Below are 13,404 nucleotides of genomic sequence, written 5' to 3' on the forward strand. Positions count from 1 at the left end.
GTCCCAAATCATTAACGATTAACATTGGCTGCTAATGTATATTTTGCATTTTGTAGTAGACGCTATCTGACGAAGCTCGCGCTATTTAATGTGCACTTCCGGTTTCCATTTTCCTGTTGGATGTTGCGGTACTGCGTGAGGTAAGCGATACGATCCTATATAAGCAGGTTCAAGCTCACCACGCCCTTGTTACGATCTCACACCCTTGGTACGATCTCAGTTCGTCCCCTCTATCTCCGTTGGGGTCTGCCCACTTTTCTTGCATTTTTCAAAGATTGCCAGTCTGGAGTCAGGCTCTGACCAGGGGTTTAGTTACTCTTATATAGTCATATTATTTACTATATCAGGTCAGACTGTGCTAACATGGACCTCTGGTTATAATTTGAGTTTTGTATTAAGTTGTATATGGGCGGTTGCATGGGGCTACATGGGTCATTCTACAGAAATGTAAATTTTTCTGTCCCTAGCCTTTACAGAAATATTACACTTGAAAAACACTTTAGGGTTACAATTTTTATATTTTAAAATGAAACAGTGTGTTATTTGAACAATTACAGCTTCTTGAGCCATCAAAGTAGCAATATTTGATTTTTATTAATTAATTAGAATTCCAAGCACCACAGAAGTGCGCGTCCCCACAGTCATGTACAGAGGGAAAATGCTTTATTTTGAGATCAAAACAGTGTTTTCTTCCATTTAAAATACAATCATGTGTCCATAACTATCAAATATATAAAAAAAAATATGTATACATTAAAAAACAAAATGCTAAATAAATATTATAAAATCTACAATGAAAGTAGTGGTCCCCTGGAGTTTACATTTACTCATTTAGCTGACGCTTTTACCCAAAGCAACTTACAATTGCTGTATATGTCATAAGTCACACACCTCTGGAGCAACTAGGGGTCTTGCTCAGGGACACAATGGCGTATCACAGTGGATTCGAACCCAGGTCTCTCACACTAAAGGCGTGTGTCTTAACCACTGCGCCATCACCACCCCGTTGTGTCACACCACCAGTTGTGTCACTGGTGTTACCGATTAACAAAAAAGCTCTTATTTTTAAATAAAAATCACACTGATGACATCACTTGACTTCCTTCTTTCACTTTCGTGGAGATCTATGAAGAGAAGCCGATGGTAAGTCCACTGTCTCTTTTCAGTTATCAGAAATCTTCTCATTTATCTCATGATTTCATATGAAGCTTTTAGTTTAAGTCACTGGTATGATTGTTTGGGAATTGCAAAAAACTAGAATACAAATGGATTAAACTACTTAATTTAGTGAGTATACAATGATTGACAACATGTGGTTTGATACTTTTTGCAGCAGCAATTTTGTAAAATGCCGTTTTCATGAAAATTGTCAGTGGTGTTACTGTCACTGGTGTTACCTTCCTTGTGGGTAACACCAGTAAAGATCAGTAACACCAGTGACTGGTGATTATTTGTTGTGTCACTGGTGTTACTGTGTTTTTTTATTTCACATTAAATAAAATCTTTCACATGTGACATGATGATCATTTTAAATTAATTGAATTCTGCTACACTTAAGAATTAAGCTTTAAAGCTGAAAAAAGTAAATAAATTTTATAAACACCTTAAATATTGCTAATGAAGTAAGGTAACACCAGTGACAAATGGTCTATGCAGTCTTTAAGTACATGCAAAAAAAAAAAAATCATTAAGCTGTCATTTATGTGTACCTATATAGTCAAAGAGTAATCTAATAATGTGGTATGTAGACTTTCTGTAGACATTTTGTAGACATTTCTTTCGGTATGTAGAATGACCCACATGGGGACCTTTTAGCAAGAGATGGCAGGAGCGGCATTGATAGACTGCTTTAGCCACAACTTTTGGGACGATCGAGGCTGTGTTCGGAACCCGCACAATGGACCGATACCACATTGGTAACTGGATGAACAACTCAATATCGGCTAAAGAGGTAAGGCAGAATAACCAAACATTTATCTAAATTTCACAATTATCAAAGATAACTATCTATTTGATTCATAATTACAAATAACAATATTTTATCTTTTACAAATCAGATAAAATAATTTAAACTACGTAACGTTAAAACATCATTGGTAAGCGCCAGAAAATACAGAATGCGCAAGGACCCTTTGTCATGCTGATTGGTTTCCGCCATTGGGCCAATTAACGGTTTTCTCCTTACACCAACAATTCGTTAAAATTCTCTATGCCTTGGGCCTTTTAACTCCAACAGTTAAGAACTGCCTTCAATCATTCATACATTTACATCACTCTCCTCTTTGATCACAATATCTTCTTAATTTATCAAATGACTCAGACTGACTTGCCCAAATTCTCCTCTCACATGCAAACACATTTACAGTTGCAGTTTAAATCATCCAACATTACTTTTCTATTGTTCATATTTGTTATATGTTGTACAATTGTCCATGGAATTTGGTGATGAACTCCAGTCACTTTTATTCCTGTTAAGTAATTAATGCCCTGCCCTTGGATTTTTAAGGCATTACTAATGTTCTTTTAATCAGGTACGTAACTTGACTGGCATTATAAACTTGTTATATTTAGCCTTGTCTGCTCAGAACAAAACCACAGTAAGTGAAGCTGACCTATTTCATCTTGTTCACCATCATTCATTTGCACAGTCAACATGCAGCAAGGAAGGATAAGCTTCATTTTCTGTAAGTATGTTCATACGTTTTTAAAGAAAAACTATTTTGCTATAGATATGAGCAGTGAAATACATACTTTGTTGTTAATAAAAGTTGTTTTTTTACAGTGTTGGTGCTACTTTGTCAATGTGGTAAGGATTGATTTTTATGTGTGCTCAAAAAACAATTGTACAAAAATTTTAAGTCATAGTGTGTGAACATTTAAATTACATACATACATTTACTCATTTAGCAAAAGCTTTTATCCAAAGACAACAATAAAGCACACAAAGTTTATTAAAGGAGCTAAAATAATACATACTATGTAATTGGTTTTGTCTGTGGATTATTCAAGTGTTGATTGAAATCTAGCATATTCTGTTTCTTACTTTGATGTAAATGTGTATAAATAACTGTTTGTCTCTCTAGGTGTCAAAGCCGTGGACCTCACCACCTGTGAAGGAGACACAGCTCGACTCATCTGTGGTGAGTTCTGTTTTATTCGGTTGTTGCCATTTCATGATTACTGTATATTTGTGTGTGTGTGTGTGTGTGTGTGTGTGTGTGTGTGTTCAGATGTGAATGCAAGCTTATAGTCAAGCATTTAAAATGAAAACTATAGTAAATGTAACACTGTGTTACTACTCTTTAGATGCTGTTTTCTTTCTTTTCTAAGATTTAACATCACGGGTAATTGCCTGTGAATCAGACACTGCCAGTCTTCATTGTGGTGAGTTCTCCAGATTTTATTAAAACACTGAATTTGCACAGAATAAAAGTATATATAACCTCTATAATGTGACTTATCAACAGACCAGGGACGCATTAAAGTGATTTCAGCCAATTATGGACGTACAAACAGCACAACCTGCTCCAGTGGAAAACCAGCCAACCAGGTCTCAAATATTCAGTGCACACATAGTTCATCCCTCAGTCGGTAAGAACCACGTGAACATTATAACAGCTTAAAGGACATTGATATGTTTTCTTTAAGTTTTTTTTTTTACTTCAGTGTTTCCCATACATAGATTTATTTGTGGTGGCCCACCACAGAATCAACACTGGCCCCCACAAATAGAATTTTCACGATTCCCATTTACATTTTTATTTCACTTTTTAAAACAGCTTAATTCAGCTTAAAATATAATTTGATATATAATATAGATCAAATACAGATACAGATCAAAGAGTAGAAGTGAAACATATTTCAGGTGCCAACACTAGATCAAACGCAAACACGACATGATGACATCACATATATGCTAATTAGCGGGTGACATCATCACCACCACAGTCTCTCAAAATCCGGTGGGAAACACTATTTATTATTTTTGTGTGTTGACAGCTGTGATGGACAAAAAGAATGTTCCGTTTCTGCGAGTAGCACAGTTTTTGGTGATCCATGTGTAGGAACTTACAAATATCTGGATGTGTCCTACATCTGTATACCATTAGGTAAGTTAAAGCTGCCGTCGGCAACTCTGGAGGATTAGGATGATTTCGACTGTTTACAATTTTCATGCCCCTCCCACACAACCACCGAGCAACCTCCCTTCGAGCTCGTCCTTGGCAAGCATACTTAACACTCAGAAATACAATCAATGATTGATAAAACACAATTACCTGTCGAGAAGAATGTGGCAAGCTCTGCATCCAGCTTGAACCCTTTAAAATCTCAGATTCCTCCACCTTTCAAATGCCGGACCGATATTGATCCTAGTTTTATTAAGGGCACGGTCACTTTCTATCTTTGTTTCCTTGGTTGTTCTCTTAGCTCTGGTATTTAACCAAGGAATCGTAAGTTTGTTAGTGAATGATCTCCACCATCAAGCTGCGTTCAATCCAACACACCCGTGAACTTCAGGTGGATGCATGTGATATTAAGCCGAAAGTAGGGACGTCCGCGTATGCGTGCCGTCCGCATGACGTCATTTTCGTCATCAGGAGGTCCAGGTCGACGCCAAAATTTGCAGCCCAAAATTTGAAGCCCACAATTTGAGGCCGCGCGGACAGTGCGCATACAGTCCGCGTACAACAGCGCATGCGCATGAAAATATTTAGACAGGACACTTCACTACAAACACTTATACAAAGGAAATAGACACACTGTAAAAAATACTTTGCTGCCTTAAAAATTTTTGTTGAATCAACTCAGATTTACAAGTTATTTCAACTTACTATTATTTATCTTGACTAGAGATGAGTTGTTATAACTACAGGTGAGTTAAAAGTCAACTTATAAAATTAACTACTATATTTTATAAGTCGTGACAACTCATCTTTGTTGACAGGACAGTAGTTGGATAGGAGTTGATTTAACAAAAAATTTTAAGGCAGCAAAGTATTTTTTACAGTGCAGCATTTGCACACACACTATCGTTTTTCTTCTTTAATTTTACTTCTTTCAAGAACAGAAAGCTACTTTTCTTCACATATCCTAATGTTTTAATGTACTGTAAATGTCGCAAAATCAGTGCTGCCCTGACGGCCTGGTAGAGTAATAATTTGAATGAGAAATAATTTGTATTGCGTATAGTGTCGAACGCAGCCATTCGTGTGGAGCCGCAGGGAGTATACTTGGAAAGCGCGCGAGCCAGACACGGACGCGGAAAAAAGGTACCCCGGCCTTTAGGCTTGTTCAGCTTCATGACAGCAAACGTAAAAATCCCGCGAGAGCGGTTTAAAAGCAAACTCCTCCTTTCGCGAATCGCTCTTGCGGTACTTTGACGTCATCCTGCTGTCGATTCTTGCGGCGCCGCATGAAGTCGAACAAGCCTAATGTAACGCACGCAAGGGGGGAGGATCTGTGGTGCGTGCAGGAACTGTGATTGACAGGCAGAGTTTACACAGCCCTGCGCTGATTGGACCAGATGAACCGGGAGCGGTGAATTTTTGCAAACCAAATAACAGGCTCTAGAAGGAGCTAGAAGCGCGGATTTTTTTCTTAAACAGTCTAATTTACGTTGTTCTATCGGAGCATAGTGTTGGTTTCAGTAAATATGATCAAAAATATTTTAATCTCATTTAAAAAGTGTTTAACTTCATCTGCATGAATGGCTGTTTGTCTCTCTATAGGGGCAATAATACAGAAACAGAGTTCTTGTGAGGGAGACACAATCAGTATCAACTGTAGTAAGTTATAATTGATCTGAATATGAAAAGTTTGGTTCCAAAACCAGCTAAATGTAATTAAAAAAAAAACATTTTTATTATTGTGTTATGTTTTTATTGTGTTTTTGTGTGCTACTTAGCTGTATTTTTTGTTATTAAGGCTTAAATCAAAACATACCTACTGGAATTGATTGGAAAGAATATCAATTTTTTTTAGAAAAGTTGTCTGGTGTTGGAAACAAACTCTTCATATCCATCCAAGCATTTTTACCACATCAATCACAAAAACTCTTAAGATTTCTTGTGGATTATTTAAAACAATTGAGATCATTTTCATGAGTAATGCTACTTTTTGTCAACAGACAAAATGATAATTAAAGTGGTTTCTGCCAATTATGGGCGAACAAACAGTGCCACCTGCTCTACTGGAAGACCAGCTGACCAGATCTCAAATGTTCAGTGCACTCAGAGTTCATCCCTAAATGTGCTGGCCACTCAGTAAGATCACTGTTAACATCATTATTTGGACATCAAAAAATATTTATTTATTTATTTGATTTTATTTACAGGTGTGATGGAGCACACACTTGTTCCGTGTCTACGAATAACACAGTTTTTGGTGATCCCTGTGTAGGAACCTACAAATACTTGAAAGTGTCCTACATTTGTCACCCAAGTAAGTTAATATTTTTATCCTGTTATATACGTGCACATTACAGATCCTTCATTCTAGACTTAACTAGTTTATGTATACCGTCTCGGTTACGTATGTGACTGATGTATTGGGAACGCACGTCCCGGGACCAATCTGCTTCGAGCAACTTTCAATGGGCCAATGAACATTGGCATGCAGTATTTGCATCTGCTGGCGCCGCCCTGCCGCACGAGTACAAAATGAAAGGCACATGCAATGCATAATCAGCTATTTCCGCTGAGAAAGCAGATCATCTAGTGCCCGGCCAACGTCAGCAATCTCGCAGCAAGGCCGTGGCGACAGGACGGGATGTGACGACTCTGTTCCCTTGCTTCAGGGAATTAAATGATGGATAAATGTTCAACATGTTTAGTCCTGCATGAGGCCATAAAATATTGTTTCCTTGTCTTATTGTTCACACACAAACACTTGTGTAATATACGTTTTATCAACAGACAATCACATTATAAAAGTGTCTGCAGCCAATTATGGGCGTACGAACAGTGAAACCTGCTCTACTGGACGACCAGCTAACCAGCTCTCAAATGATCAGTGCTCTCAGAATTCAACCCTAAGTGTGCTGAACACTCAGTAAGAACACTGTAACTACAACTTACGGGACATTAAAATGATTGCCTTTAGTCTTTTAAAATGTGCTTTAATTCTGTGTCTTAACAGATGTAATGGAAAACAGGATTGTTCCATTCCTGCAACCAACTCAGTTTTCGATGATCCCTGTATAGGAACCTACAAATACCTGGATGTGTCCTACACGTGTGGCCCAAGTAAGTAGCTGTTATATAGTTGCGTGTCCATTCACAAACTGAAATTGTGAATTGAAATATATCCAATTAAAACGTTTATATGTCATATACAGTTTTTCAGGCTATTTGAAAGAAGAATATAGCACAAAACTGCAACAGAAGCCGTTTTAGCATTTACACGTCACCTCACTGATGTGAATACAAGTCACGTAAACATTCTTTAAAAATGTGATATGTCCTATAACCTGCCAGGGACACCTAATATGAATGCTTTCAAGTATAAGGGGCTTTCTTGCCATTAATGGTTGGTTAACACACCTGCTTCTCCTTCAAATAAAACTAATAGCTAGTGTGATGGCTGCAATATACATAAACCTACCATCATACATCGCTTATTGTTATTGTAAGAGGAGAAATTTAGTTTTTTGTTCCATAACATCGATTAAATGAAAACACACTGTAAAAATTTGCTGTAATTATGCAGCTGGTTGCCAGCAACTTACTGTAGAAGATAAAGATTGTAAATGTTTCATGTTCATTAAACTTTGAACAAACTCTTGCCAGTAAATAACATAAATGTAAAATCTACATTAGGTTACTGGCAGCTAGTTGCCGGAAATACCCAGTAATACTGTAACTTCTACAGAATTTTTTTTACAGTGCAGGGTTATTTCACAATGGTGTGTTATCAACAAATTGCAAAATATCAACAAGTCTGTAATGGAAACAAGGCTTACCACTAGGGCTGTCACGATTATAAATTTTGTCTGACAGTTAATTGGCTAATAAATTGCGTCAATTGTCTGTTTTAGGGCTAGTAGGACATTTAATTATCAATTCTACATAAATGTTTTGCAAGGTTTAAATATTAATACACATAACACATATTTAAAAGTAGGCTTAATTATTTAATGAAAATATCTCAAAAACTAAAAATTCTTCATAAGAAATAAACACAATAAAGTGTCTGAAAAATAACTGAAAATAAAAATGCAATCAAAATAAACTGACTATACCAGAACAGGCTTTAAATAGTAGCCAATCCAATACTAAGCTCATATTAGTACTGGTGTCTAATGTCTGTAGTGCCTGCAAAAAAATCAATTTCTTACAGATCCTTAAGAATAGCATCCTCCACTTCCCTAAATTTGTAATTGCTGTTTTGGAAATGTATGTTTTATTTGGCAGTTCATACTGCTTATCAAAGTTTGCAGCTCCCCCTTATGTTTTATAAAGAGATGTGCAATCATTGCGGTGATCTGAAATCATCGAAATGAGGTCAAACAATTGCGATGAGGCGATTATTTAGTCATTGTAACAGCCCTATTTCCCACATACAAAAGTTTTTGTTAAAATGGTGATCTATATCTGACCATACTGGCTGGGACAACTATAAATGTAGGTGGACAGTTTGTACAGCACTGTAATATGAAGCAATATGATTCATAACAAGCACTTTATAAATGCTTGTTGAGTAATGTATAGCTCCCCCTTAAAGTCTTCAACCATTAAAGGTGCAGTGTATAAATTTTAGCGGCATCTAGTGGTGAGGTTGCGAAATGCAACCAACCGTGTAGTCCACTGCTCACCCCTTGCTTTTGAAACACATAGAGAATTAATCAAAAATGTTAATCGTCAGAGACAACTTAGTAAAAAAAATTGTCTGTTAAGGGCTTCTGTAGAAAAATTGCGGCACAAAATGGCGACTTCCATGTCAGGGGACCCTCTTTGTACGTACATAAAAGGTCTCGTTCTAAGGTAATAAACACACAAATGGTTCATTATGAAAGGTCTTTGTACACCCCTGATAATATAGTTTTGTATATTATTTTGCATTTCTGTCAAGAGATCCTTCTAAAAATTACACACTGCACCTTTAAGATCAAATGTCTACCTCATATGTGTTTCTCTCTAATGCTGTTTTATTTCATAGATTATTGTATATACATATTATTGCCTTTATAGTAGAGTTCATAGCAAATATTGTTATACATTTTATGATCTTTTACTATGTAGGCCCAGTCTGTTTGGCCTAGAAGTGAAAACATCGACAAATCAGAAATCATCTCCATTTCTGTGACCTTCTTTAGAGTGAGGTGGAAATCTTCTGGTTCATTTATTCCTCTGTTTTCTTCATAAGATTTAATAATCAGATTTAATAAATAGTAATTTTCCTGAATTTTGGTGTAAGGTTCATTCTGTCCTAATGTAACCAACAGTGTCTGTTCAATAAATTGTTTATAAATGCAAACTCTTCTCTGTGTTTCCTCTGAAATGTTGTATAGATTCGTGGTTAACTACCCCATATCCTGAAGATCTACCCTAGGCTGCGTCTAAAAACTTAGGCAGCTGACTTCTCACTAAAAATGCAATAAAAAGGTGTAAAAAGTGAAAATATACATTTATTTACACAAAATTTGCCACTTTCCTGGCCGCTATTTTATTTTTTTCAAACTCGACCAGGCTCGACCAATCACATTCCCCATGCAGCTGGACTGGAATCAGTGCTTCAAGAACCACTACGCACAGACGCATGCAAGACCTGAGTTTCAGCTGTCGCATTCCTTGTTTCAAGCCACTCTTGAACAACAGACAGCGTCAGAAGCCCCCCCCCCCACACACACACACATTCTGGTTTCCATGTTTTGTGGGGACATTCCATAGACGTAATGCATTTTATACCATACAAACTGTATATTCTATTCCCCTTACCTACCCCAGTCCCTAACCCCAACCATCACAGAAACCCTTCTACTACTTCACATTTTCAAGAAACATTATTCTGTTTGATTTATAAGCTTGTTTCCTCATGGGGACATCAAAATGTCCCCACAAGGTCACAAAAACACTGGTATTCCTATTTTTGTGGAGACAATTGGTCCCCACAATGTGATAATTACCAGGTACACACACACAAGGTAAAATTGCCTAATCCAGTACGGTGCAACAAAGTTGACCAATATACTGGATTATTATTATGACATCCTACTATGGAAGTCAATGGTTTCCCCTAGCTGTGTGCTTATCATCATTTAGCAAAATGTATTTTTTTTGTCTTCATGAGAAAAAATAAATTCATACAGGCCTAAAACACCATGAGGGTGAGGAAATGGTACAATATTTATTTTTGGGTCCCTATCCCTTTAATATGCTCTTGTGTTTTATGTGCTATGGATTGTATGTGTTGGCTGGTCATATTGCCTATTTCATTGCTAAAAAACATTTGGAATAATAAAAATGTGTTTGCATGGTTTATGATTAAAAAAACACATTTTCCAAATACCGTACATTTTTCTAGCTCCAGATAACTAGGGCTGGGTATTGGCAAGGGCCTCACGATACAATACATATCACGGTACATGATGCAATGTATCGCAATACGATACAATATGTTGCATGTTGCGATACATTGCAATAGTTTTTCTTCTTTTAGTAAAAATGTAAAAATAAAACTTTTTTTAATGCCACAAAGTGCTTCCACACGTCGGCTTTGAAAGCTGCAGGCCTTTTTAAATTTTCTGTCATTTTCTCACTCCCACTAACTTCTGAGACATTGGCCGAATGGCTGTACAGTATATGACAGACAACTGGACAGCGACAACTACAGCGGTGGCGGAGGAGGTTGTTTGATGCACAAAGATTTGCGCACAATGCTAACAGGAGTTAACTTACAAGCTGTGAGTCTGAAGTGGGAGGAATTGTGACATATTTTACAAAAAGCATGGGAATTGTTGATGCTGCTTCGCAATAAGAAATTAAATCCCTTCGTAAACTATGTTTTGTTTTTAGCACCCCCTGAGCTTTTTTTTTTTATTAATAGTGATGCTTGAGTCAACTTCCCCCGCAGATATTAACAGAGCAATCGAGTTGTAGTTTCCAGGCTAAGCTCAAAAATAGGTTTACAATCGTATGATGTGTCTATTGTGTGAGTAGGATGCGTTACAAGATCTGGCAACTGGACAACCTTCATATATAATATACAGTGGGGCAAAAAAGTATTTAGTCAGCCACCAATTGTTCAAGCTCTCACACTCAAAAAGATGAGAGAGGCCTGCAATCTCCGTCAAAGGCACACGTCAACCATGAGAGACAAAATGAGAAAAAAAAATCCAGAAAATCACACTGTCTGACCCTCCAAGAATCCACTTGCAAATCATGGTGAAAAATAAGTATTTGGTCAACAACAAAAGTTTATGTCAATACTTTGTTATATACCCTTTGTTGGCAATGACAGAGATCAAACGTTTTCTGTAAGTCTCCACAAGGTTTTTACATATTGTTGCTGGTAGTTTGGCCCATTCCTCCATGCAGATCTCCTCTAGAGCAGTGATGTTTTAGGGCTGTCGCTGGGCAACTCAGATTTTCAACTCCCTTCTATGGGGTTGAGATCTGGAGACTGGCTAGGCCACTCCAGGACCTTGAAATTATTCTTACGAAACCACTCCTTCTTTGCCCGGGCGGTATGTTTGGGATCACTGCCATACTGAAAGATCCAGCCACGTTTCATCTTCAATGCCCTATCTGACGAAAGGAGGTTTTGAGTCAAAATCTCACGATACATGGCCCCATTCATTCTTTCCTTAACTCGGATCAGTCGTCCTGGTCCCTTTGCAGAAAAACAGCCCCAAAGCATGAGGTTTCCACCCCCATGCTTCACAGTAGGTATGGTGTTCTTTGGATGCAACTCAGCATCTTTCTCCTCCAAACACAAAAAGTTGAGTTTCTACCTAGAAGTTATGTTTTGGTTTCATCTGACCATATGACATTCTCCCACTCTTCTTCTGGATCATCCAAATGCTCTCTAGCAAACTTCAGACGGGTCCGGACATGTACTGGCTTAAGCAGGTGGACACATCTGGCACTGCAGGAATTGAGTCCCTGGCTGCATAGTGTGTTACTGATGGTAGCCTTTGTTACTTTGGTCCCAGCTCTCTGCAGGTCATTCACTAGGTCCCCCCATGTGGTTCTGGGATTTTTGCTCACCATTCTGGTGATAATTTTTACCCTACGGGATGAGATCTTGCGTGGAGCCCCAGATCGAGGGAGATTATCAGTGTTCTTGTATGTCTTACATTTTCTAATAATTGCTCTCACAATTGATTTCTTCACACCAAGCTGCTTACCTATTGCAGATTCAGTCTTCCCAGCCTGGTGCAGGTCTACAATTTTGTTTCTGGTGTCCTTTGACAGCTCTTTGGTCTTGGCCATAGTTGAGTTTGCATTCTGACTGTTTTAGGTTGTGGACAGGTGTCTTTTATACTGCTAACAAGTTCAAACAGGTGCCATTAATACAGGTAACAAGTGGAGGACAGAGGATCCTCTTAAAGAAGAAGTTACAGGTCTGTGAGAGAAAGAAATCTTGCTTTTTTGTTATTGACCAAATACTTATTTTCCACCATAAACCGCAAATAAATTCTTAAAAAATCAGACAATGTGATCCTCTGGATCCCTTTCCCCATTCTGTCTCTCATAGTTGAAGTGTACCCATGACGAAAACCACAGGCCTCTCCCATCCCTTCAAGCGGGAGAACCTGCACAATTGGTGGTTGACTAAATACTTTTTTGCCCCACTGTATTCCTGTGATTATTCATGTAAGGGCCGTTCAAATTACATTAGTTTTCAGAGAGAATTAACAAAACAGAAGAGGGCAGGAGATAGGAGACTCCCAGGACAAACGGCAGTGTTGACAGGTGTGCACCAAAAAAGGTTTTGAAAACACAGCTAAAATGTTACGTTGAGGTTTATGCGATTTAGTTCCACTCATATTAATACATTTATATCATAATATAAAGACAACATTAATGTCTTGTGCTTTTAAAATGGAGACCATCTGCACAGTTATTCCATTTAAACATATGCCAACATGGGAAGAAGTGATTTTACTGTATACTATATACTGCTGTCAAATGTACAATGTGTGCAGAATAAACAATACAATCGAGTAATAGTATGTGGCCACTTCCAACTTAATCTCCATTGTCTTTTTTATTATTATAAAATGCAACACAGAAAATGACTTTATTTACATGCGCTTAATAACAAAGGGAAAACAAACCAAAACAGAAAAAAAAATTATAATAATAATAATAAAGGGGTAACAGAACTGTTTAATTGGAGTGCAAAGTGCATGAACATATGTATCTGGGTTATTTTGTGTGCAATATGTGCAGATTTGTGAGT

At 37.5% G+C, this 13,404-nt stretch overlaps 1 protein-coding gene across 2 annotated transcripts in view; it reads left to right on the forward strand.

Annotated features, from left to right (window-relative positions):
* Nucleotides 1-2,544: 2,544 nt before the first annotated feature.
* Nucleotides 2,545-13,404, forward strand: part of LOC141369307 (L-rhamnose-binding lectin CSL3-like) — a 35,351-nt gene continuing 24,491 nt past the window's right edge. The window contains exons 1-10 of one of the 2 annotated variants that reach the window (XR_012372934.1): nucleotides 2,545-2,684; nucleotides 2,783-2,806; nucleotides 3,084-3,140; nucleotides 3,331-3,384; nucleotides 3,468-3,591; nucleotides 4,000-4,109; nucleotides 5,730-5,786; nucleotides 6,128-6,263; nucleotides 6,335-7,050; nucleotides 7,138-7,447. Coding sequence is in view for 1 of the 2 variants with exons in the window: in XM_073875450.1 (XP_073731551.1) it covers nucleotides 2,654-2,684; nucleotides 2,783-2,806; nucleotides 3,084-3,140; nucleotides 3,331-3,384; nucleotides 3,468-3,591; nucleotides 4,000-4,109; nucleotides 5,730-5,786; nucleotides 6,128-6,263 (593 nt within the window). In the remaining variant the exon portion in view is untranslated. Of the gene's footprint in view, nucleotides 2,685-2,782; nucleotides 2,807-3,083; nucleotides 3,141-3,330; nucleotides 3,385-3,467; nucleotides 3,592-3,999; nucleotides 4,110-5,729; nucleotides 5,787-6,127; nucleotides 6,264-6,334; nucleotides 7,051-7,137; nucleotides 7,448-13,404 lie in introns of those variants that run through there. The other variant, XM_073875450.1, reaches the window with a different exon arrangement.

Source organism: Misgurnus anguillicaudatus, chromosome 13 (genome assembly GCF_027580225.2).
Source record: "Misgurnus anguillicaudatus chromosome 13, ASM2758022v2, whole genome shotgun sequence".
Lineage (NCBI taxonomy): Eukaryota > Metazoa > Chordata > Actinopteri > Cypriniformes > Cobitidae > Misgurnus > Misgurnus anguillicaudatus.